General features: G+C 41.0%; 1 protein-coding gene across 5 annotated transcripts in view; it reads right to left on the bottom strand.

Annotated features, from left to right (window-relative positions):
• The window catches only part of RBM20 (RNA binding motif protein 20), a 102,826-nt gene that overhangs the window by 28,037 nt on the left and 47,461 nt on the right, over positions 1–27,328 (bottom strand). The window contains exon 1 of one of the 5 annotated variants that reach the window (XM_082286198.1): positions 5,349–5,377. The exons of the other annotated variants lie outside the window; for them this stretch is intronic. Within the exon in view, the coding sequence (XP_082142324.1) occupies positions 5,349–5,356 (8 nt within the window). The 5' untranslated portion in view covers positions 5,357–5,377. Of the gene's footprint in view, positions 1–5,348; positions 5,378–27,328 lie in introns of those variants that run through there. 5 annotated transcript variants of the gene reach the window in all.

Genomic DNA, 27,328 nt, shown 5'->3' with positions numbered 1-27,328 from the left:
AACGTAAGGCAAAATTTCTGCAGTGCCAGCCGGTGAAAATCAAGGTCTTTTTACATCCTAGAAATAAGAGGTACACTGAGTGTTGTCCTTCAAGTCTCATACATGGGATGAATAAATGACTGAATTGCCTGCTTCAATTCCAGAGCTGGTAAAATAGGAGACGACTTTTTCAGGCATATGGTGGTTCCTTGCTTTGGGAAACACCTTTGAGACATCTCACCAGTTCACAGCACCACCACCAAACCATCAGTCATTTTCGTGCCCCTACTGGAAAAACGTTATCCTTCCCTTCCCACCACCTCTGCTCACAGACGACACAGCTACTCATTGCATTACAAATGGCTGCTCATTCTGACAGTAAGAGCAGAGAGCACTCACACAACAGGGATGTGGTCCAAAGCTCAATTAATTTATATTGTAAAAATGTATTGAGTTTCAATTGAGGCCTTTCAAAGTAGCAGGAGCTATGCATCAACCACCATGCAACCCTCACTGTTAATAATTGGCGAATTTGCTAAACTGCATGGATGAAGCTGTAGTTAATGATAAATGTCTTGTCAGCATGCTACATTTGAAAACCACAAATTAGGAAAACATCTGCTTAAATTCAAAGTATGACTAAGAGAAAATGAATGGGTTTCATATTTAACATTTAACTTCCACTAGCAACTGCAAGGCACATCTGTCTCCCAAAACACAAAACACCATTTGGATAAGTGCATCATTATGTAATGACACGACTCCCTGCCAGCACAGGCTGACACCAGTGCTCAGCTTCAGAGCTGAGGTGCCTTTTGTTTTCCCATGTGGTTTCCATCACTTACTCTCTGACTTTCACTTACAACCCAGTTTGCTGTAAATTTGATTATGGATGAGAGTCAGGGAGCAAGTACAGTCAAAACAACATGAAGGGCCTCACAAACCCTGGCCCGGGAGATCCTGAGGACCCATAAAAGATGCTGAGGAGCCCATTGGGTGATGAGAGAGGCCCAACAAGTACAGCATGCCACAATGGCACATGCACTGTCATTGCCACCAGGAGACATGGCCTGGCCCCCTGCCTAGGCTGTATTGTGCCACAAGCATCTGGAATGTCCTGACTCATGGCATGTTTTCTGGCATTTACCACAGTTTTGACAACTGTTTCATTTTATAGCTAGTTATACCTTTTGTTCTTTAAGTAAGCTGCAAAACTCTTTTAAAAACTTTTACAAAGCACGCAAATAAGATCTGCCTAGTGGTCTCAAAAAAAAGCCAGCAGCATATAATGTTTTCAGCTCAGGAGCCACGGATGACTGCTGTTCCCAGCAATCTAATTCCACTCTGCTGCAAGCCTGTGCAGTAGTGTGCATATTCCGACAGCTGCAGCCACTTCCCAGATCTGGCGGCTACCTGCTGGACACAGGCACAGGCTCCCTCTCCAGAGAAACCATCTCACTTGATACTGCCACAAGCCCTGAAGCTGCCTCAGCCTCCTCATATTTTGACCAACTTTGGAGCACTGTTTCCAAGAACCCGCCCAGCACACACCCTGCCAGAACACCACCAGCTGAGCATGCCCTGGGCACTGGCTCTCCCCAGCTCTGCGCTCTCTCTTGGGCTCTGCTGCTGGGTATGGGGAAGGCAAGGCCAGGAGTGCCCTGCACAGCTGCACTGGGAGTGCTCTGGCCACTTCAGACCAGCAGCCTTTGGACCCTGCTACAGAGCAGGGCAGCACCATCTCCCTGTGCCTGCCAGCTTCATCCCTGGATTTCAAGCCAGCGGTCCAAACCAGGGAAAGACTGGGGCTGCAGGAAACCTTACCTGCAGAAAAATGAATTTTATATGAAGAAGCCACAGCCTCCAATCCGCTTAGAAAGGCACAGAGTTAGTGGGAACAGTTGTTCCCATGCACGTATAGGTTTGGGAATGGCCAAACCTTCAAAATCCATGTCTGTTATGAATTTCCAGATTTCAGAGCATTTTGGGTTGCAAAGTTGATCCTCCCACAGCAGAAACAGAATATTTTATCATCTAACCAAGGCAAAGAAGGAAGGGCTTGTTCATGGGTCGGTGGGAAAAGCAGATATGCAGATGGGAGGTTGGAGAAGAGCTGTACGTAAAGCACCTTTTAGAGAGACACCCGGATTTGAGGATTTCTGTTCTGCTGTGAAATACATGGCACAAGAGATACACCGGGCCAGTGTGCACAGCTTTGAAAGTTTCTTTCTTTCTTTCTATTCTACCACCACAATGTTTATGTATTTGATAACATAATTTTGTAAATAATCCTGCTACAGACTTATTAACCCACTGGAAAGTGCAAACACAAGGTGACGATGGCACTCAGCTAAGGTATTTTGTGGGTGCCATTCCCCATGTGGACACACACACCTCCCACCCTCAGCTCATCCTCAGGTTACCAAAAGGCAGCCCACCCCTGCTCGTGGGGGGTCTCTGCCACAAGATGATTGAAAGCAGCTGAATGAAGCTCTCATTCTCCATCAAGCGCTCAGGGAATTGGCCTGCGTCAGACAGAGTTAGCTCTATCCCGTGCAAAACATTCCCGATTATAAGGTCAGCAATGTAAAAAGTAAACAGAAGTTGTCCTCTGCAATTATTTATTTAACACCCGCTATACAGCTGGCCTACACCAGCACCACTAGGGACGCCAGAAATGGTCTTTCTTTGCTAAAATAATGACAGGCAGGAGTGCTGCCGCACAGTTTCGACAAAGAAATCTGTAGTCCAGACAAGTTTTCACACAGCTCTGAGAGACAGGAGTTGAAATTGATACATTGATACACGGTACATTGATATCTCTGCACTCACAATGGGATTGCAAACACTGGCAAGGTCATATCACCATAAATCAATTCAGCCCACCTGCTATCCCTGTAATCTTTATCATGCTTTTAGCATCCAGGAACAGTGTCAGAGGTAAGGTATCTAGATGGCTGGATTATTTGAGCAATCCTGTCTACAAGAGTGATGAAAAGGCTGACCACAAAACATATCTATTAGAACAGACCAACAACCTGGAGCTTGATTTTCAACTGGAAAAACCAAGGGTTTCAAAATGCTGCCCAGCACCTTTCAAAGTTAAGAAATAAATTTTACAATCTGGGCTAATAAATTGATTATCTGAGTTGCAACTATTTATATACTCATAAATATTTGAAATGTTGCATAGGGTGTGAATTTGAATGCTTTTAAAAAAAAAGACTCATTCATAGCAGTGCAGAATTTTTCTTACATCTTCCATGAATCTTGCATATCTTCTAAGATTTTTGATTCCCTCCCCCGAGACATTTGCCTTTACATATAATTACACCTACCTGTCAAAAGATTTGCATGAGAAAGTTTTAATAAGTTTTGTTCCAAAATGTGGAAATTTTTTCCCCAAGCTGTCTGTATTACTGTGTTAAACTTTCAAAATTAAAATGACAAGGACATTAACATACCCAAGTATCCTAAACATATCATCACCCTGCACTAGTACAGTATTAGATTTGAGTATGTGCAGTAGCATGCTGGTTTTTCTAAAGCTGCTTCTGAATCAATTTTTCTAACAGTTAGCAAACTTTAAATTTGTAATCCAGGACTCTTGAATACATCACACAGAACCATTTCCTAATTATGCACAAAACCATTCTGTTATGCAGAAATGTGAACATCCCTTCCCTGTAATGTATTGTTTATGTGAAACATATGGGGCTGCCTTCTCTAAACTCATCCAAAACAATTGCTGCTGTAATAAAAAAGAAAATAAAAATGCCTTAAAAATATACAAATCAACTGTTTGATGATGAAGTTGGCAAGGTATTAGGGGTAGACCAATTTTCAAATAAAAATGCATCATTTGACAGTACTTCGTTAAAATTACGTGTTTGTATGTGAGGACAGAATCCAGCCTCATGAATACAAGGAAATAATAACGTCGTATTTTGAACACTGGTAGGAGTAAAGACACAGTTCGGCAATCTCCACAACTTATATTAATTATAATAGTAATTATTATAATTATATTTTATGTAATGCTGTCTATGTTCACTTTTGCTTGTTGAATAAATCCAGCACACATGCCAACAAAGACTGGAGCATTGGTTAAAAAAAGAACACAGGAATTTTTCCTATACCCGGACGCTGTTTCTGGCTGATACTAAATAACTCTTTACTTTCCCTTCAGCTCCACAAGAAATATTTTCTTTTTGTTTAAGTAATACAAATTTCTTGGTCAGAAAAGCTTGGAAAGATTGATGAAAGGAGAAAACCCTTCACCTTTATAATTTAAGCTCTGAAATCATCTACCACCAAACTTTTTCTTTCCTGAGTTCTGGAATTACAAATGATTACAAATGATAAAAAAGAGATCATGTTTCCTAGTAAGTTCAGCTAATGATGGGGAGCACTAAAAACCTTAAGCTACTTTAATAGATGTATAAGCTGCAAGTAAAACCCTTCTTATCCCAAATAACGATTTCTAAAGCCCTCCATTACACTACTGAGAGAGGAAAATAAAACATCAGCCAATGTATACATGTGCTTTGCCAAGTGAGTTTTGCATGTTTGGCAATGCTAAACTCTACTATCTGGACAATTATCCAACCTAACAGTTAGCTGGAAGGTGAAATGTAAATGTTATCACAGAGCTGCTAACCCCGATGTTTACAAAGCTAATGGGAGTTAAGTGCTTGCCTCCTACCAAGAGTCCTTCTGCTCTTTTGAAACTTTCAAGCCAAAATGCTCTCTTGCCAGGAAATTTTCACTGAGAAAGGAACAAGATAAAGGGGCAAAATGCAGTAGCTTTGTCTTGGATAACAGTTCTTTGTTGTGATCACAGAAATAAAATTGGAAGTGATCTTAGGAGGAGGGTTAGACCAGTTCCTGAAGCGGGATCATGCTGAACTCAACCACTCGGGACATATTTGTTTAATGTGCTCTTAGGAAGCTTCTTTGGTGGATATTTCATGACCTCCAGGGATAATTAATTGCTCAAATCCCCTTAATTTTATAAAACTCCTCTAAAGCCTATGGTGGCTGTCTGCTGGCACCATAAACCCGTCTTCCAATGCACACATAGAAGGGCTTCTCTTACCTTCTGTAGCTGCTGCTATCGTGTCTTCTCTGCAATCATCCCAGATCCTTTCTCTACACATTTTCTGTGTTGCGTTTGTTTGCAATCCCAGTCGGATTGCTTTTCTTTATAAGAGCACAGCCCTGTGGTTCCCTGTTACACTCAACCCCTTTCTTGAAGAGCTATTGCCCAGAGATGCAGGTTGGAAGGAATCTCTGGAGCTCAGCTAGTCTGACTTCCCACACAATAAAGACTAGCTTCTTTTGACTGTCCAGTGGATTAACTGTATTACCATTTCATTTTATCCTCCTCAATATTGCATCCAGGTTATGCCAGATCCGGTTTGTCAGGATTACTCTGAATTCCCGTGCTGCCTCCAGAGAACTTGTAAATCCTCTCCTCTTGGCACCAGCTGCAAATTTAATGGATACTTTGCTCACCCAAGTTATCAATGAAAGCATCAAATACACTAAGGACTGTTCCCAATAACAGAACAGTGGTGTGCTTTCCATTTGCTCTCCAAACACCAGTAATTCAAGACATGTTATCCACCTTGAAGCTCTGCTTTGCATGCTTAGGAGACCATGTTTTTTCCTCCCCGACAGTCATTTCTGCTAAAAAAATAAAATTCTCATATTTGCACTTGCAAGAATAAAAGGGCAGATCCTCTCTGGTGAGACTGATTTCTTACTAACAACTCTTGCTCTATATTTCTGGGAGAGTTGTCTCAGACTGTTGTTTAAAATCAATTATATGTTCTGGCTTCTTTACAAAAACATTTCCTTCTATTTCGTTCTAGCTGCTTTCACAGTTGCTGAATCCAGTCCTATCAAAAACAGTTGGCACTTACAACACAAGAGTAATACCAGGTACGACTGAGGTCTGCGCTGGCCATCGCACTTCCTGCGTATGTTACTCTTTTATCCTGAAAATATGCTTCTTATGTTCTATGGAACCACAGATTGCATACTGAGCTTATTTCTGCTTTCCCCCATGCAATGCATCTCTCCATAAATATTCAGTTAGGTAAAGTTCAGTTCTTTTCAAGTAACGTACATAGTCTAGCAAATGTACCACCTAAACCCCAGGCTCTATGTCATTATTTCCAAAAGCTGGGAAAGTTATCATATTGTTTCATGATATTTAAATGTTGTTTGGTTTTGATAATGTGCCACAGTATGTCAAAGGTGTCTCTGAGGACTAGTGTGCACATAGGAACATTGGTCTATATTTTAAATTTCACTAGGCAGCCATACTAATTCCTTTAGCTATACTGCAAGCATCTAGCTGCAACTGTTTCCCAAGAAAATGTAATTCTTTATTTACTGAAGTTAAAGAACTATATTTTTAAAAGTGTATTTGAAATGTATGCTAAAACCTGTCAGAAACAGCTATAGCACCAGATCAGTGCCCTCAGTAACATGTTGCAAAGTTCTAAATTAGCAGAGAAATCGTGTCACAGTTTTGTGGAGATTTCAGGACATGCCGTGACAGTCTGGCAGTGCCATGCTGCCTGTGCCTGCTTCCCCAGCACCCTTCCTGTGACAGCTCTTCTCAACTAGGCTTCAAATACCCTTTACTGACGAAAGTCCTGGTTGGTTGGATGATCCCTGCAAACAGGATCCGCTGCATCCCAGCAGGGGTCCTGTAAGGAGGGGTGTTGGGGGTCCCCAATAACTTGGGACCCCAACAGCCATGGGCCCTATGCAGATGGTGGTGCCGGGGTGCTGAGTGCCTGTGTCCCAAACCCCTCCTGCTCCTGCCCCAAGCTACCAAGAGAACAGCTCTTTGCCTGGGGTCAAGGAGCACAGAAGGTCTTTTGGGGCATGAAAAGCAGGAGAAAAGGTGCTATGGACTATAATGCAAGTCCACAGGGCGAGCAAAAAGGCAGGGACAAGAATTAGCATTGGCAGAGCCAGGTAACTCTGGTGGGAATGAGGCAAATGCACCCCTGCTCTGGGAGCATGCTGCTGCTCTGTCACACTGCTCGGTGCTCCCGGTGCTGCTCCCAGCCTCCCCTCAGAAAGAATACAATTCTGGGGGGAAAGGATCTGGAAAGCTTATTTTCGTGTAATGAAGAAAAGAAAATGCAAACTTTAAAAAAGAAAAAAACAAGTCAGAAACCCTTTAAAGGTTTTTACATGAGCACATAGACAAATGCCCAGCTGAAAAATAATCCTTGACATATAGTATTTACTACAAGAGATATTACAGTAATATCTCACCACACCTCCTGCTAATGTGTTCTCTGCATGGCATTGTTAACCACTATAATAATAATAAGTTTGAGTGTATCAATATCTTGCAGTGCCTGGAGGCACAGCTGTTTTCATTTGTATGTTGAAAGTAGGAGCCATGATGTGGTAGGCGGATAATTCCTCATTTGAATAAGCCACTTCTATTTCATAGTAACATAAGAAAATACAAAAGCCCTTTTACCAAGGTAATATCTTCAGTTTGTAGACAGGAAAATGACATATAACTGTGGAAAGGGTAGAGTATGAAGAAGGATTTTTATTTCTAAAGTAGCTTCATTTGTGCTCCAAGAAAGAATTGCCATTTGTGGGGAAAAGAAATTAAACTCTCCTTTTATTTTTAAGTATTAGTCCAAGTGATACATTTGAAAAGTTTAATGAAAAAGCATATTAGTAAACTAAGTCTCTGGGAGAACACTATTGACACAGGCTACAGAAATCACATGCAAATCTGAGCTCTTCTGTTTGTACTCTCGGTCAGCCAAAAAGTGACAGCTTGTGACTACAAGTCACCCAGACACATCACATTCATTTCATAATTAATCTAGTATCACCATCTCTCCTAAAAGCTGTTTACATGCTATGTGCTACTAACCAACACAGCAGATGAGTGCCCGAGCAGAAATGCTGGAATAGCTCCTATCTGAAGTGGCTGAGATTATTTACTTTCTCTTTGCTGCTAATGTTGAAATGTTGGGAATTTAAAGTAATAAATTAAAAAAACACAAACCAACCAAAACCCCCCAAGCTTCAGTTATTTTTCGGTCAGATTTATGATTAGAAAACCAGAACCTCTGTGGACTTCCTAGGGGGTGTGTATATATGTATATATAAAATGAAGTTTATACAACATAAATGTTATAAATTCCTATTGTTTAGGTACTCACACACACTACTGGTATACATAAATTATTATACATTAACCTTGTGAAGCCCTGATCTAATTCAGCTGTTACTGAAGCATGCTGCAAAGCCTTTGCTGATTTCACTGTAGCAAGAGCAATGCTCCTGTATCCCTTTTTGGTTATATTTAATTTAAGCATAAAACATCAAAGAAGTTTGCTCTCTTTCAGTGATCTCTTTGAAATCAGCCTTTAATACTACGCCATAATATTTATACTGTTACACAGAAGTAATACGCAGTGTATTTTAGCCTGGAAGCTTTCATTATCTATTTTGCAATGAATGCTGCTCTGTTTTCTTTAATGCATTCCAATTTCTATGCTAAAGAAATTTAATGTGAATCCTAAAAGATATATAGGAGGTTTTCTTTAATTTTCTTATGTTAGAGGGCAACAGTTGTATGAATCAGACCTGAGAATGTTTCTTCTGGGAAAAAACAGCCTGTGCCAGAACTGCTGCAACTCTTTGGCTTTGAGAAGTTAATTTATTGTCTTCAATAATAAACTGCCATTCAAGCAACCTTGTGAAACAAAACATAAAACAGGATGGTGCTTAAATCTTGAACAGGAACCAAAAGAGTTTTCCATAAAGGAAACAAAATTGGGAGAAGCATTTTGTATTAAATAACGTCAATTATTTTGTTCTCTCTTTCTGTCTGCCTTCAGTATTAATTAAGAGCAACTGACAGTTAATATGCTCCAAGCTCTGCACAGTAAAATTGATTAGTATACTAAGACAGAAAATAAGAATCCGTTTTTGATGAAAAATATCAGGTTTCAGAGCACTGCATGTGGCAGCTGTGAGGAAGGAAAAAGTGTGAAGATATTAACCTATCCACAACACTGAGCTGGGCATTTGCCCAGTCCTGCTGACAGAACTGTCAATGGAGACGGCCGGCCACTACTTTTTGGTTAAGCACTGCTTTATTTCCTCTTAATTTTTGCTTGAAGGTTTGTCTATTTTTACTATAATGTATGTGGTCTGCTTAGTTGTCTAAACATCATAGAAGCTTATATGACGGAGGAAAACTAAGTTTCTATTTATCCCACTGGCCTGCATAGTAGATGTTACACCTTGTGTTATTGATGTATTTTTTAACTGCAAAACACCCGAGGACCCAGGTTCATTTTTTGTGTGAAAAGACATCTAAGAAAGTTATTATCGCTTTTGCTTTTTTTAAAAAATAATAATTATTTTATTTAATATTATTGTATTATTTACCAGGCTTTACTTCTGAAAATAAAAAACTCTCTTGAAGTATAAAGTATCAGCTATAGAAGAACCCCAAACAATAAAATGACAAAACAAACAAACAAAAAATAATACTCTGTTTCTTCTTTTTTCTTTTTTTTATTCCAAAGAACTCTATTCATAGTCTAATGAAGGCATTTCCAAACTCAAATGTCTTTGAAATATTTTGGTATTTTGACTTCTTTCACATTTTGCAAATAATTCTTTGCCCACTGGTTGCAAACAACATTAATATAATTGTGCTTTGTGCCTATTCACACAGACTATGAGGCTTATTACAGGGTGGTTAACCATGGCAAATCAATAGGATACAATTGGGTGTGGAATGTCTTTTAAAATCTAAAAGCCATTTATTACAAAAAGCTAAGCATGATAAGAAGATACTGCCCAAACCAGATTGTATCTTTAATCTGAAATCCCAGTTAGCTGTTGCCGCCAGAGCTGCACTTGCCTGTCTTTTCCCTGTGTTACAGAAAGACCTGTACTTCAAAATTAAATTTTAAAGACTGCTAAGATACTTCACTTGGCAAATTAGTGTCCCTCCTTGCTGAGGACAGGGGACACAGGCATTTCGGCATGGCGGTGGGAGGACACGGGTGACACGACATGATCTTACCTTCTTGCAACATGAAGGGCTGCCCGGAGCAGCGAGCTGGTGCGGAGGGAGCGCGGCCAGGAGCCGATGTCAGCGTTGCGCACATGCCTCTCAGTAACATCCCACTGACATTCTACCTGCTCTCTGCACCCCAATTATTTACAAGCTTCCTTTCAGAAAGTCACAACTTCAGGAACGAAAAAAACCCACCCCAAATGGAGGACTGGAAGGCGGATCACGTGGCCACCAGGAGCCGGTCCCGTTGCATTACACGCACCAAGTGTGGATGGCAAACAGTATCGGTTGATGTTTATGCCATATGTTCTCGATCTCTTCACGTATCAGCACCAAAATCCTGTTTCTGTACAGTGTAATGCCACGAGATCCTACTGGGAAGAGGGTCACAGTCTAATTAGGCAAACTGTGGAAAAAACACGGCTCACTAATGAAGGCTGAGGGAGACTGACTTACAAAGCAAGCTCTTGCTCTGGAAGGCAACAAGCATTGCCCAGCTGAAGTTTTAACAGTTTCTTAAAACACGCACTCAAATACATCACATTTTATCCCCATAGCAATTTGTCCATGTTCGGGCTGGCTGCTTCCTAAGGACGGTGAAGGTTTTTAGGAAAGATACTGTTGATATTTGTTAGCTCGAGCAGTATTATCACTCAAATCTTCTATCTGCCTGCTCGGAAATGTTCAGCGAAAGGAAAAGTCATCATCCAGCACTAATCCACTGCTCCAAAAGTGTACGAGCACTGACCTGTGCCACAGGTTCTGCTGGGACTCCAAAGCAAGAGCAAGAGGTAACACAGAGCCCGCACACCCGCAGCGCAGCCTTCGGCAAGTTATCTCAGCAGGCTTCTTCTTATGGCTGATCCACCTTTTCCTTGAAAACCAAAGCTTTCCAAGAACAAACTTTGCACTTTCATAAACCTAAATATATTATGCCTTACATGTGGGTGGCAAAATCAACAATCTTTCCCAGATTTCACATTATTAAAAAATTAACGTAGACACAAAACCTATTTTCCTGTCTCTGCTTCTAACATGACAGAGCATATATGTCAATTAAGAAATAAATTCTATTATTAAGAAATAAATGAGCTGTTCTCTCATATCCAAAGATCAAAATAAAGAAAATATTCCTATTTTGCCACAGAGACACGAGCCTCTTCAGCCCATCAGATGATGTTCCTTACAGCAAGAGCTTGTTAAACTTCCTTTTTCCAGCATTAGTCTGGAAACCTTTCGCAATAGCACTGGCACTCTGTATGTGACATGATCCTTCTATGGAAGATGCCATTTCCAAAATTACCTTGCACTAAGGCAAACCACAAACTAAATCAGCCTGTGAGTACACACCTCTTACCTTTAAAAAAAAACCATAATCCTGCAATACTTCACACTCACCCAAAGTGGAGACTGGAGAGTTTTCCACCCATATTTTCTAATTTTTTCCTGCCTTCTTTCTTCCTTCCAGCACTGTGTCAGAGAGCTCTCTCCGCCCCACAAAGGGAGAAAACTATTGTTCAAATTTTTGGCTTCTCTCCAAATACAAAACCCCCAATGTTTAAGAGATGACAAAGACCGTGACTGAAAGGGGAAAGGCACCTAACAGGTGGTCCAAGGGGGTTCCTTCACACATACAACTCCCATCAGAAAACAGCGTAAAATTCAGGGAAGGAGAAGGAATTAGTAAAAGCTACAGGGCTTTTCTACAGCCTGTCACATCTCCCCCCAGCACAAGCGTCCTCATGTTCTGCTCTGCATCTGCATTACATTAAACAGGGTGAAGAAACACAAACCAACTTTCACTCAAATCTGAACTCTCCACTTCATGTCACCCTCAGGACAATCATGTGAAGCACATATGGTGAGCTCAGCCTGGGAACCGCATGGGGACCTTTCCGGCCAGGAGCAGAGCTAATCCCCACCACTGCCCGCACATGGCTTCATGTGACTGAGCGCTGCAGGTTCTCCCAGCCCGCAGCTGCCGGCCCAGGCGCGGGGCCGGCCAACTGCACCCTGTCAGCAGGCAGACTGACATTTTTTTCCACCGAGTCAGAGCAGGCCAACAGTGAGGGAACACAAGGAGAGTAACACGGGCAGTCTGATTTCAGAAAACACTGCCTGCACAAAACACAGGCTGCATGGCTGCTGATCTCTCCGAAGAGGGAAAAAATTCACTCTCTCAGTTCTGTGGTTTTCCCCAACTTACATTTTCATCTGTCATCAGATACTTGAGTTTCCCTTCACACCCAGGGAAAGAACGTGCCCCAAAACCACGGTGTTCCAGGCAGTCTGGCAAGTCTCATCCCTGTGGCATGTCCTCACCTCATTTATCTGCTGAGCTAGGAGAAAAGAAGAAAGAAACCAGCAGCTAGTCCTTTCCCTACCTGCCCAGAAGGAAAGACCTGCCATTCAGAATAAATCAGTTAACATTCACTATTATGTGTCTTCCTAGCTTTTTTTGCAACCTTAAAAGTGATCAAAAGGGATAAAAAATAAGCATTACTTTTGAAAGTGGGTGTACTTCAGAGAGAGACTGTGAAGTCCCTCAGCTGGTTCAATTTCAGCTGGGAGCATCTTCATTGTTTTCACATAGTCTCAATACCTACCTTCTTGGCACATGCAAGGTTTCCTGACTGCCTGATGCCCTCTCCTCATATTAAAGGTAATATGATGCTCTCAGGGGTTGGTGAGATGAGAAAGGCTCACTGGCAGTCTTTAAATGTTAGTGAGAGTAAGGAAAGAAACCATTCAGACCACTTGGATCAAAAAATGAAAAAGCAGAGATGAAGTAATGCAGCTGAGAAGAGATTTTAGCTAGCAGTTGGCACACAAGGAGAGATATCATTGAGTCAAAGGCAATAATATATTTGATGAGGAGCTGTAAGTCCTGTGATGCAGCTTTTCAGGAAATTTTGCTCTCTAACACTCTACTTTGGGATTGTTTAGGCTTGACTTCGTAATTCAGAGGTCAATCTTTTCATATAAATCACCTAAGCATAATTTCTGGGCTCTGATATCACTTCACATGTTTAAAAATCTCTTTTTATTACAGCAAGCACAAAAAAATTTAGATTCTGCCCCTATTTCCAGAGCTTCTGGATCATAGTATTACTGTTGCAAAAAACATCAGTACGTCATTTGGAAAACATCCTGAGAAGTCAGATGCATCAATGCAAGCCAAGCAGGAATGTGACGGATCAATTTGAATATTTAATCATCAGAATTAAGAAAAAGAATTTTTTAAATGGAGTATGTCTCATCCATCTCAACCTCTACAATGTAATGCACAGTAAAACAGAGCATTATCTTCTTCACCCAAGAAAGAACTTAAAAAGATGTCTTCACACTACATGCAGAAAACTCACAAACCAACTTTTTTGTACTTTTTCTGCTTTTACTCACAGCCAGTCACTCCTCCTGAGCTCTCATCCTGCTCCATATAGTAATCTTCAAACAAAAGGGAAGCTACAATTCTTTTTGTAGCCAGCATTACAGCCTGGAAACCACCTTCCTTACTGTGACTGGAATGAGACAACTTCATCTACAGCTTCTTTATGATAGACAGGAAAATTGAACATTTGTCTTGAATGTCTATATCTAAACATAAGTTGAAGACTAAAAACACTCCACACAACTGTGATTCCAAAATGTCTGGACACTGACTTTTTGAACAACCACCAGCAAGACCATTCAAACTTTATAAATACTTTTTAACATGACATCAAGAAACAATGACAAACCTTAACACAGTCTTCTGGGATTATAAATGCAACTACTGTTAGATACTAAAACAGGCCCACAGCAATATTTCTAAAATTTTTTTAGATGCTCAAGTGCCTGTAGAGAGTGAGGATTCAAAGACTGGCAGTATCAATTCAGCTCCCAATATATACTACTGAAATCACAGTGTAGGGCGGCTGCCAGGGTCCAGGTCAATCCTGGTCCCTGGTATCAGGGTGGATGAGTTGTAAAACCTGGGTTTGGGATGATAAAGGACCCACTGGGTCACACAATATGAAATATCTGTGTTACACCTGAGGTCAGACTCCACTGTTTAGTGGTCCTTTCTAACTAAGAAAACCCCTACCGAGCTGAGATTTGCTCATATGTCCAGGATTCATGCTTCTTCTGCACCTGGTTCAAGTACTGTGCTAATCAAATACTCTAACACAAGTATTTTTGCTGCACAGAAAATACAATCTAGCAGAGAAAATGCTGTCCTCCTGCACTCCTGCTGACTGCTTCCATCTAAGGGCAGAACACAGTTCCTACCTGAATGATGTATTTCCTACTTTTCTGTTATCCCTACTAGGTTTTGTACTGTAGTCCACAGTGAATGCAGTGGTTCATTATCGCACAGGGAACTAATTTGGTGGATGGGACAGCAGGTGAAGATAGTGTTCAGTTCTCAGCACTGTTATAAAGAGATCCTGAGCAGTTCTCATAGGTGCATTGGTTTTCAATTACTTTATTGGATTACCTAAAATCCTCCTGCACAACAGATCAGTCTCAAAATCTCTTGTCAGATTTAGTAACCGTCAGGTGTTCTAGCTATGATCTGGCCTGTGGTCTCCATGTTGGAAATACTTTCAGACACTTTCACTCTCTGGCTTGTCTACTGAAAGCAAAGCCTTTGTTCATCATTGGAATTTCAAAGAGAATAATACAAACAATCAGCTCTGCTGCCCACTCCAGCATTAGCATACAGATAACTTAGAGGGCTACCTAGATGTCATTGATGAAAACTCAGAAACAAATAATTTAGTTGAGTTTTGTCCCATTTGGCCATACATCTGGAATAGGACATGATCAGCTAGGCTTTCACCGATACAGGATGGTGTTTCCTGCAAGACATCTGGTCCTGCTCAGTTATTTTCACCTAATGCAATGCACAGATATTATAGAAATTAAAACTATTGCAGAACTGCCATTAATTTCCAGCACAGGAAAGATTCATTAATTTTCTCCTCTAGGAGTGAGTGTGGCTCAGTACATGGGGCTACGACAGCTCAGCTCTTCAGTAGCTCTGTCAGGAGCATGCAGAGGTACGCAAAAGAGCTTTTTCCCTGCCTTATATGTCGGTCCTGAGGGGTGTGATGGAGACAGCCAGTCCCAAGTGCCATCTGCCATGCTACATGTGAGCATCACACTCTGCTGCCCCTTCACATGCCTGCCTGGATTAGCCAATGTCAACAAGATAGTTACACCCTTCCCTATATGGGCACGTGTGGGGCATCCAACTCCATGGGCACTGCGGGGGAGGGACTGCAGGGATAAGACAGACAAAACACAGGCTTGAAGCCTTAGGAAGCAATGCCAATCTACTCCTGACTCTTGAAACAGGATCAGAGACCCCGGGAACAGAGCCCTGGAGTGGAGTTGAACACACTGAACAGATTTTGTCCTGAATACAAGTCACCTGATGGCAAGGCATAAGACAACCCAGAGTTTTGGTGCTGCCAACCTTCTTGGTTCCTCATACCTCACCTTCTCCAGGTTTTGCAGAGCTGGTGTGGTGAGTACAGAAACTGATGCTCAGGAGGAAAGTCTCAAAGATCTCACCAGTCAGGAGCATATCTAGGCATGATGCATTTATCACCAGTGCCACAAAGGCAGGAGGGAACAAACCCAGATTATATCGGGTGCTTTCCCTGTCTGTCACATGCTGTGTTTGCTCAGAAGGTTGTTGACCCAGAGCATGAGCAAGGACATGCCAATGGTCCTTTTGGCCTCCTGGTCTCCAAGGAGGGAAAGAGGACAAGCAACACTAGGTCTATAAACAGATCATGGAAAGGATACAAGTGTTTAAAAAGCTAAACACTAAGCTAAAGGTTGGCTCAAAGCTGCCCTAAGGTGGTAAATCTGGGGGTCGAGCAGAAAAAGAAATTGTCAGCAAGGATACAAAGAGCGTGGTTGGTTAGAATGTATGTTCCTCCATCTGAGGCATATACCTTCAAGGGAAAAAAAGGTACTAAAGTATTTTCACATAAATCAGCTGAACGTAAATATGAAATATTGCATGAAAATCACAGGAATAAGCCTGAGATTTAATATCAATACTAACATATAGGATGAGCCATTTTAATAACATCTCCACTCTGCTTCTACCCGGGAAAACATGCTGATGCAGGCTGGGAAATCTGAGGAGCAGCTCATGTGATGCAGACTCCTGACATTCTCCCAGACATGACTAAGCTTAAACAAGTGGCATTATCTGGTGTATTTAAAAGCAAGATGTGAAAAACATGAAGGCTTCATTTGGTACCACTCAAAATGTTCCTGTTTGGGATCAGGATGAGATTTGTGAAGTGAAGGATATTATGAACAAGTTAAAATTTGCTTGCAGCTTTCACAGTCTCGCCAGCCTTGAACTTAGGAGAGAGTGCTGAGAGCTAACAGTATGAACATATAGAATAGTAATTCTGTGAAAATCCCTATAATGGAACTGACACCATACCCCATGGCAAAAGTAACTGCAATTCCTATTACAGAAAACACATGCTTGGCTAGAAATAAAGCCTAAAAGCAGGCACTCTTATTCAGTTTTGCAAGTTTTACATCATTACAAATACATTGATATTTAAAGTCTGCTGCCTCCAAATGTATAATTAAATAGTAGGTCACCACAAATGTTATTTTCCAATCATGAAGCTGAACATGAAAATGAGCTTTGTATTAATCAAAAAGTGATGAAAAGGAAAATGAAACCAAATGTACGATGTGAATCCCAGATGCTGTTACCCTGATGTGTGTGCTCAGCTCAGGAACACCAAACTCAAACACACTTAAGCCCCTGTGCAGGCACACCCTAAAGGCACACATCGACCAGAACTCCTGCACTGCAGTTTCCCTTATTCTTAGCATGGGATTAATTTTATTCTACATTCATACGTACTTTTAAAAAAAAACAACTTGATATTACAAATGAAGACTTCTGCTTTTGAAGAAAATAGAGCAGAGATTACACTTAATTTTAAAAGATTTTCAAAACATACATCGTGTGGAGTTAAACACAGCCTCTTCAAATAAAAACAAATGTGTTTTCCATCTTAAGAAACTTGTCATTTCTCATCTTTCCTACCGAAACTTTTGCATTGAGCTTAGCAACTACTGGAGGTGCTCTCTTGCTGATACTGCCACCCAATGGCTCTTTAGTCATTAACAGATTACAAACAATAAAATCAGATGTGATGCGGAACCAGTTCTGCTTCCGCTATGGGAACAGAAAGTGCCTGGGTAGTAGGACACTTCCACTAAAGAGGTCTTCTGAAAAATGACCATACAAAATACACGTTAAAAATACTCATTTGAGGAAGGTGGAAATGGAGCCAATTCTCAAAATTTCAGCTGAATATTCTTACTACCATCTCCAGCAATAAACATGGGTGAGTGATACAGCTGACGTGGACACCAGCTTCTGCACCCAGTCCCCAGCCAGGCACTTCTGAAGATGTTTCCCTGCTGCAGGAGAACAGATAAACAGCCTCTTTCTCCTTCTTCTTTCTGGCTTTCTAGCTCTGGCTACACTTTAGCCCTTCCTGACATAAAGCAAATCTTACTGGCCCTCAAGCGTTTTTAATTCAGGGCATGGAACGGGATCCAACAAATTATCTTGTGATCTCTGAGTATGTATGTATGTATATAGAGAAAGTAAAAGGGCCTTCAAGAAGAGAAGAAAAATTAATTAAAAGATTGAGGAGAAATAGAAAACTCTGCTTCCATTCCAGCAGTCAAGTCCATGAGAGGTTTCTTTGCCCACAGGTGGAGGAGACCTCATGGTGGAGAAAGCAATATGAAGCTTCCTGTGGGGAAGAAGATGGGGGTTTACACCTGGTCCACACCTCGACTTTGCCTTTGAATAACAGGGGGATTCCCTTCTTTCTCTGATCCCAAATGGTCCTGAAAATGCCTCCCCTTCCCAGGTTGTGAGACCCCAACTGTGTTTGTTGGCACCATTTCCCTCACAGCCAAAGAGGGACAGATGGCTGCACTACAGCCCCAGCCTGGGCAACTCTCAGACAAAGACCAGCCTTGAGCCACTCCTGACTCACAGCCACCACCAACATCCATCAGCCACACAACAGGGAGTTATGGTGAAGCCGTCAGGGAACAGGACTCCAACAAGAAAACAAGTGATAATGTTTTTATCTGAAAGGCTACAAAGCATTACATGCAGCAGAAATATTATTCTGCATTATATCTGCTACAAGGTCCCAACAATTTTACTTTAATGCAATAATTTGATTCACAAAGCAATGTCTAGTAACTAGTTCTTTTTGTCATTTTTTTGATGAAAAACAAGACTGATCCTGCTTTATTTTCTGCACACGGTTATGATGACAAGCATCTTCATGTATATTTACTGTGTCATAAGCAGTAGTAAAAGAATTCCCTTCCATATATCAGCAAATTTTTTCCACATGCAAATTATAAGTAATAAAAAAAAATTTCCTTTGGGGGGGAAAAAAAACTACTTTATTCTGGACTCACAGCAGTTTAAGACACCCATAAGGAAAGCACTGAGGTAACAGAGGGGCTACAGCTGGTCTTCCTGCTCTGTGTGTGTGTGTGTGTGCGCACGCAGGGCATCCTTCTCCCCGAAGTGGTACTCAGTGAGTGAAGGTGGAATAACCACTAGATGGGGATGTCAGATTTCAGAACGTTAAAGAACCAAGAGTTAAAAACAGTATAACAAACTCTGCAATAAAGCTTTTTCAGAGTATTAAGAGAAGAGGAAAGAAAAAAAAAAGGGAAAAGAGGAACAGAGAACCCATGCACTTGCCTTCTCCATGTCTTTTGCTGATTGAGTGAAAGACCAGTGAACTGATTCATATTGTGCAAGGGATAAACTGTACAAGAGAAAACAGGTAGAAAACAGTATCAGATCAATGTGCGTATTTCCAAACTGACCTGAAAATAGTTTCAACAGATATCCAGGCAAGAGCAAACTGCTGGTGTATCTCCCTGACCTCCTAGCAGGTTCCCCCACTTCTGACCATCTCTCTTCTCTGGCAAGGGATCTTTCGTAGTTCCACCTGCTCTTTGTCCTCCTCTTGTGTGCTTGTCCTTTTTTCCACCCTGCTATCCATACGGATCCTCTCCTCTTCCCTCCAGCGCCTGGTGACCAAATCCTACTGCTCCTCTATCCATGTCTTTTTATCAGGTTACAGCTAGAACTTCAATACGCGTCTCCTGTCTAAATTAATGGGATCCACACCTTCATAAGATGTGTGTGGCCCTCACCCCTTCCACCATGACAGAGCTCTTCAAGTGGTTCTGTAGGTCCCAGGGCATGAAGGCTCTCTTATTAGTCCTCACCCTCAAACTCTTCACAGCACTGTCAATGCTTTTTCTTTACCACTTTATCAGCTTCAGGGCCCACTTGTTCACTTGTCCCTCTTTCTCCCTGTGAGGGCAATGCCTTCTGCACTAAAACCCAAAGTTCCTTTTCCCTCCACCTTCAAATCCTCTTTTCTAGTATTACCCTCCTACCCAGCAAGTGGCTAAACAATGACAGAGCAGCAGAGCAGTGGGGGAATTACTCAGAGATACTTAAATATTTCATACATCCCTTGAAAATTCCTGTATATGTCAAGAGAAGGTTGCACTCTGAAGTCAGACTCTTTTACAGAAGACACTTGGGGAACCCTTTTAGGAATAGAGACAGATTTAGGGGTATTCCAAATAAGTTGGATCTTCTTTTTTCCACAGCTGAAAACTATTTACTCACATAAAGCCTTTCTAACTGATATTTGTTCACATTAAAAAAACACATTAAGTCTTTTAAACTTTTCACTGATTGCTTTTTCTTGTCCCAAGGTAAAAGGTTACAAACAAAACACAACTGTTTAATGCTCTGAAAGTAGCTGGGCATCTCCCTTTAAAACACCATTGTGTAAGAGTGAAAAATAGTACAAAACAAAAAAAAAGTTATTAAAAACGTTTCCTTCAACTTAATGTGCAAAATCTTGGATTTATTTCTACTGTGTTTCTAGCTGTGTTTCAGAGACGACACATATTTGGCCAGGCTTTCAAACTCTTGAGTAAACAAACAAAAGAAATAGTTAATGCCCAATATGCTTTGTCATACCTTTAAACTTACTGGAAAGTAAAGGTAAATACAAAAAGCACTGCAGGCTGTATTCCTGACTGCCATTCTTTTCAGCCAAGGATAAAATATTTATTGGTCTCAGCAGTACAGACTCAGCCTCCTCTGGGCATTTGCTGTAACATATCTGAGATCTGAGAAGATGCTGTTAATGGTCACATGGGAGCCTCGGTGCATTTACAATGCAATTCTGTCACACCACAGTGACAGAATTAAATTTTTCAAAATATTTCTAAAACTTCCATACCTTTGCACTGGTAAATGTTCAGTAAGGCTCATTACAGACTTTGACACACTCTGCAGTTGACTGTAAAGGAGCATTTTGCCATTTGCAAGACAGCTTTCCCCATGCTCTGGTCCTGCTCAGTGCTCTGTGCAGCCAGTTAGGCTGTGGAATTCCCTCCCATGAGGCATGAAGAAAGTAATTCATTGCATTATGCTTGAGCATACCAGTATCTGGGTGGGCACTCCTATTTACTAAAAGAATAACTACATGTGTGCATCAGAAAAGACTTTAACTACAGCTTCATGAAAGATCCTGTGCAGAGATCTCTTGAGGAGCTGCGGACAATACTCCCAAAAGGAAACCTGATTCTATTCGCGGAATTACAACATCATCCACTACAGCAAGGAAGCATAAAACAGCTCATTAGCAGCCCTATCAAGTGACAGACCTAAAGCCAGCTCCAAAGTCATCCACACCTGTCTGCCTATAGTGACTGCCAAAAAGCCAAATTCCTTTGGGATTAGAATCCTTGTCCCTTTTCTACATCTGGGTCTTACAATCCAAATTTGCTCCAGGAAATCACAGGTTTTAGAGCAGCAGGGTGCACAGCCAGGGTGAAAAGATAAGCAGATGCTGTAGATCCCTCCCCACAAATGAATGAATTCCACACTACTGTGTTTCAAATGTGAAAACCCAAAATGCCATTAAAAATACCCATCAATTTTAAGTAGCACCATTTGAAGTAGCACAATATTAAGTAGTTCAGCAAAAAATACACACTGGCACTTCTGGTACACCTGGTTCATTTATGGTTATAAACAAAAATGCACAAGCTCTACCACAATCTTAGGACCTCGTTTATAGTAGGCACCCTGAGGTGTTCTTTTGATGGAGTAAGAGCAAACAGTGTTAACAATATAGTAGTTATTATGTAGTTTCACACTGAACTCCAACACCACAGTGAAAAGCCTTAATTATGATAAAACTGAGCAGAACTTTTAAAAGTAATCCACAAAAATCTATTTTTCCACACCATACTTCACAACGATCTGAATACATCATCAGTCTCCCAGGATCTGTTTTCTATAAGCAGTGGGATTTTTTAACATGCTTTACGTACAGGCCTCAGGGGTGATCTATCAAGAAATTTAATAGTGAGTTCAGAGAAATTAAACTAACAACTGACATGCACATGTATCCAGCAGAGATTCAGCAACAGGACTACAAAGATCACACCCACATGATAAAACTCTCTATAGGAAGATGGGAACAGCCTCAGTTAGAAATCAGATGATTTTATCCTGGAAATCTTCCCTAATTGTAGCAAACTGCTAGAAAAATTATGATGAATAGATAACACAAAATGGTAGAAAGAGTGAGAGAAGAGAGAAGTAATTTTTTAAAGACATTTTAATAAGAAATTTCAGTTCTTTGTAATTACGTCTTGGAAGTGTGAAAAAGGAGCCCTCACTAATGCCAGCCCTGTTTGTTTTCCTTCCTGATACAATTAGCATTATTACTATGAGAATTTACTGCACTGTCACGGTAAAGGACATAAAACTAGATGCAATAGAGCTGTGGTAGTACACAGCTGTAATAAGACCAGCACCACTGATCCTATACAGTAGAAGAAAATTATACAGCAGCAAATTAAAACTCCTCACACTGCCAAAATGCTACAAGGTACAGCACCGAGGTACAGCACATTTGCAAGCCCATGTGTAAGAATTTTTCAGAAAAAATTACTACCTTGCAAAAAGCAAAAGGTAGAAGAAACCTTCTGAATACTTCCCAAAATTATTCCTTCCACTTCAGGAATATAAACCTAAGTGGTTTTTTCTATATATTAAACTCAGTTTTACGTTTTGATCCCAAATAACATTGAATCTAAATAGGTGAAGACATGAAAAGAAGGTCTGGGACTTTTCTGCTTGGCAGAGAAAAGGACTTAACAACAGCCTGAGTTCCTTGATCATTTCAGTACAGCTTCCCCACTGTCCAGAACTGCCTTAAATTGCAATTCTAATTGTAGACTTAATAATTCTTAAAAGAAACACATGGTTTTGATGTAAGGAAAAGATGCACTAATGCTGGAGGACCATTTAGTCTCTCTCTTAGCTTACAAAGACTTGTCTAGCAAAAGTTTGAAGCACAATAAAGATCCCAAAAGGGAAGTCTGAATGGCAGCATCCATACCCAAACACCCACTTGCTTCCCTCCACTGCCAAGCTGGTATGGATTCAGCAGTCAGCACAGACACCTAACCAGCATCCTCCAAATTTCACAACAAGCCTGCATGAACAGAAGGCAGGGCAGAGCCTGAAGCAGGTTTAAGGAGGCAGACAGCTGGCCTGAGAATGGCACAGGAATTCAGTAAACCAAAGGGCTGCGTTCCCAGCCCACATGAAGGGACCCACAACCCCAGATGCAGGATGCAAATGCTCAGAAGCCCGTTCAGTTATGTACTAAGTAGAGATTTACACTGGAGTAAAAAGTCACATATCATAGCAAAACGTTTGTGAGAGAAGTTCAAGGGCTCCTCATTACAGGTGGGAGGGCAATAACTAACAAGAATCTACTTAGTAGGTTCCCCTCCCTGCCAGAGCATTGAGACAGTTCAACTATTTCTCACTCAGTGTTTTGCCTTTTACCTTAACAAAACATGCAGAAATTTTAAGGAATTTAACCACCTACCTGTGGTTTAACAAATCACTACCTCTGGTTGAGAGTCCATTTAGTATAAATGTGCTAAGAGGTACCACCTTCAGTAGGGTTTTTAGGAATAATTACCTACCTTGTGAAGATAATAAAAGTCGGATCCATTGGAAACAGCTGCAGGTTCTTCTGGCACCTGAAGGGCATCTTTAAAGAAACCTCCAGGATCTGTAGCTGTAATGCCTGGTGGGAGAGCCCAGGGTTGTGCCTGGCCACTTGGTCACACACACAGTCCGAAAGTTGATGCACTGCATTCTGCTCTGCACCATTGACCTGCCCTTGCTCAGGCAGAACTTCAAACCCCACAGTCTGTTTGGGATAATAACTTAAATCCTAACCCATATCCCCCCTCCTAAAAATGCACTCTAACTGAATTCATTACTTTTGTTTTATCTGTGAGACACAATCAGTGTTGAACTGCACAGTAGATGGCGGTAAATCTTCACTTGCCATGTTAGAAACCCTCCGGCCTTCCTTAAGAATTTAAACGATTTGTGAATACATTTATGACATTTTTCAACATACTGTAGAAGTAAACTCCCACTCAGCTACATGACTTCAGCTTTCTCACCAACCTTTTCCCTAGGTGTGCACACATGATTCTATTATTTCACACATGGTTCATTCTCAAGAGTTCTTTTATTTTGGAAAAGCAATGGGATGTACACGCAGTTTAGTGCTCTCAGATGAAGACTGGCTTATTTCAGTGTAAGGTAATCCAAAAACGTATAAAACGTTAAACAGAGGATTCTTAATCACAGCTGTAAATGTGTTGACACACAGAGAGTGAGGAAGGGAAGAAACATACTCAGTGTTGCTGACAATATGTCAAACAGCATTACCAGAAAGAGACAAGCTGCAGCATGTGATTTGGATGACACTTTGGGACAAAGAAATATATCTCGATTTAAATTTTCTGCTGTAGAAAAGCATCATCTTCCTGCCAAGCCTTTGCAAAGTTCTGAATCTCCCCTAAGTTCTCAAACGTTCATCATTTAACCTCTTCTACCAAAGATGCCATTTCAAGTTTTAAAACACTCCATGTCCCAGTTCACAAAAGATACATTTACTAAATAATTTTACAGCTACAGGTATGCCCTAGTAATTTATAGGACACATAAAGCCATAAAAATTGAGCCAAGAAATGGTTTTCATGGAGGGTTTTACCCAGAACATGAATTGGTAGAGATATTTCCAGTTCCCTGCCTTCATTCTTGGAACATCATCAAAACGAACAAAGATTTGCTAGACAAGCATTTTGATCAAGTTCAGTCAGTTAAATGGCCATTTTTCCAGTAAAATTGTAAAATTCACACCAGTGAGGAAGGCAACCCTTTAAGTGCCTTCTCTTCCAGTGTACAAATTCAGCTCATCTCCAAAAAATATTGTTATGCCTTGCTGTGTTTCAGAGACTTTAATAAAAATCAGTGAGAAGCCATAAAACAATCTCTCTTTATAAATTAATTATGATACTAATTCAACCAGATTAATATTGTACTAAATTGTAACAGTGCACAGAAATCTGGTTTACATCACATCTTTCTGACGGACTACATTCCAAAATAATTTTGGTGCCAGCTCTCACATTCCCAAAAGTTTTTTAAAAAACCACCTTGCAACCATCTGTAGAGGTCTCTTAGCTTGCATCCAGCACTTGAATACTGACTCTCTGGGAATTCTGGGCTAGCATTCAAGATCAGTACCCTGACATCTGCACAGGGCAGTGCAGAAGTGTGAAATCTTTGGGACTCAAAACTCCACCAGAAACATCTTCTGATCACGCTTCATTTATATGAAAGTCAGTCAAACCGCTCCTGCAGTTCTGTTTCTCATGAGCAGCAGCTGAATTGCTTGCACAAAGCAATTCGCCTGCTGCACTAAAGCAATTGCCTCTGCATTGCTCCAGTGTGCTGGGGCAGCAAAGACAGAAATTTATGCCAGGACTCATAAACAATACTGCCCTTGTACCCTCTCTGTTCCAGCGTGGGACTTCCTTGCAGGGAGTGGAGAGTGCTTACCAACAATACAACTTTTCTTCAACATAATAATGTTGCAGATTCATTTCTCTTGTAATTTTTAAGTACTCTGTACACATATTTGATCTTTTCTTTTTAAAAGACCCCATCAGGGAGGCCTAGCAGCCATTTACTGCAGAAACAGAAGGGAAAGAGAAAGCTGCCTATGAACACCAGTCATCACACAGATGAGCTGGATGCAATGCAGTATCCGCTCAAGATGAAAATGCTTGAACAGAGGAAAAAAAGTTAAGAGGAAATTATCCTTTAGATGTTCACAGCACTGTCAGAAGAAAGAGGATGAACCTGCTTTAGCTCTACCAATTTAATCCTTATTAAGAAGTGGGGTTTGCAAAAAATCTCAGTGTTTTCAAGCAGCCTAACCAGAACATGGAGGCTGTACCTGTGAAAGGTCTCAAAGCTCTGAATTAAAATTCACCTCTTTGGTCTATCAACAGCAAATGCTTCACCTCCCAGCCCCAGGGCAAAGCCCACTGGCTTCACACTATTTCACACCATCTACATCCTCAGTAAAAGCACAGGATCCTCTACATCACCAGAGCAATTTCAGCCCAAGATTCTCATTCAGCTCAATGTAACGTGATTTAGGTGAAGCACAGAGGAACCTAACTGATTGTAATCTGATGATCCACAGCTTATGATCATCTATCTCCCTTCTCAAATGCTGAGCTGGACAACTAATAGGGCCACGAATTTAGGATTTCCTTGTCAGATTTTTATAAAACCCCCTCACAGATAATCTAGTACCTTCGAAGTGGCATTGTCACCCATGACTAGAGCTGAAAACTTGCTGAAGAAAAAGCTGTAATACACTATAGTTAAAAAAAAAAAAAAAAATTAAATCATGTCACTCTTTTTTTACCCACTAATTCTTCCAGGCCACTGAAGCATGTGTTTATTGTGGGTTATTGATGGGTTTAAGGCAGTGGAATAAATCAATTAACCATTTCTGTTGCTTCCAGTATAAGCAATACTGGAATTCTTTGGTCAGTTTAGGCCCCAAACACCACACATCAATGAAGCTCAGTAGTACGGAATTATATTTACACATTTACTGCAAAGAAGCATTTGCTTCACCCTCACTGTAGGATAAAATGCTCAGAAAGAGAAAGCAAAAATCCTTGTGGTGACATGTACACACTCACTTTGGAGAAGATAATCTTTCAGTATGAACAAAATGAGCTAGATAAACATCTCTTCACACTCCAGTAAGTTATGAGCCTCCTCCACATCAAAGACAGCACACAACAGCTGAGTCATATGCAGTATTTACAGGATGTCCACTTGTCCAGTAGAAATGCCCCTACAGAACCTGAATATCTTCAGCCTGAGAGAGAACTACAGACAATCCTCTGATACTGCCACAGCAAACACACAAGATCCAGACACTCACAGACTTGTGACCTTTATCACAGCCCATCACAGGCTGCTCACCAGGGTGTGGACAACCCTATTTATGGCATCATCAAACCACTGCAAGTTATCCCTTGTCTGAGTGCTTGGAGATCGGCATACCTGAACCATCAAATATCTCAGCATTCCTCACAGGGTGCTCAGTCTGTTCTAGCAAGACAGACAAATCAGGGTTATCGTCAACCTGCCTTGGTTTTAGTTCTGACACAGGTATGGGCAACACAAAAGTATATGATTCCATGGTATGAGGAGACAGTACTCACAGCTGACTACTGGTAATCAGGTAATTTCCATGACAAAAATAGGAACAGAAAGAGGACTTTAGCAAAAATGTTTTCCTATGGGCCAGAAATCAAAGTGGAGGAAGAAGCAAAGCAGTTGGGAATGATGAGAGATTTTGCTTTTTACCACTTCTCCCATTTTAGTCCTTTCATTGCCTCCCCTGCTGGATAAATGCAACTTGAGTTCCTGTCTCTACCTTAAAATTTCTTCAATCTTCTCCTTTTGCAAATTTTGGTTCAATCCTGACACTGCCTCGTCTGCCTTTTCCACTCCTCCTCTTATAATGCTGCATGAAATCACAGGTTTGCAAAGATCAAGCCTGGACATGCCACTGGCTCACCCCACATTACCCCTGTGTGCCACAGCCTGGAAGGCTTCACCTTGTTAACTCAGTAATATGTATTTGCATGGAAGCAAGGCTTTCTGCAAAACATCACTTTTGATCAAATTTCCCTTACCATTGCAATGGAATT

The sequence above is a fragment of the Coloeus monedula genome (genome assembly GCF_965178545.1).
Source record: "Coloeus monedula genome assembly, chromosome: 8".
Taxonomy (NCBI): Eukaryota; Metazoa; Chordata; class Aves; order Passeriformes; family Corvidae; genus Coloeus; species Coloeus monedula.
The sequence above is the reverse complement of the archived record's forward strand: the minus strand, read 5'-3'. Positions and strand labels throughout refer to the sequence as shown.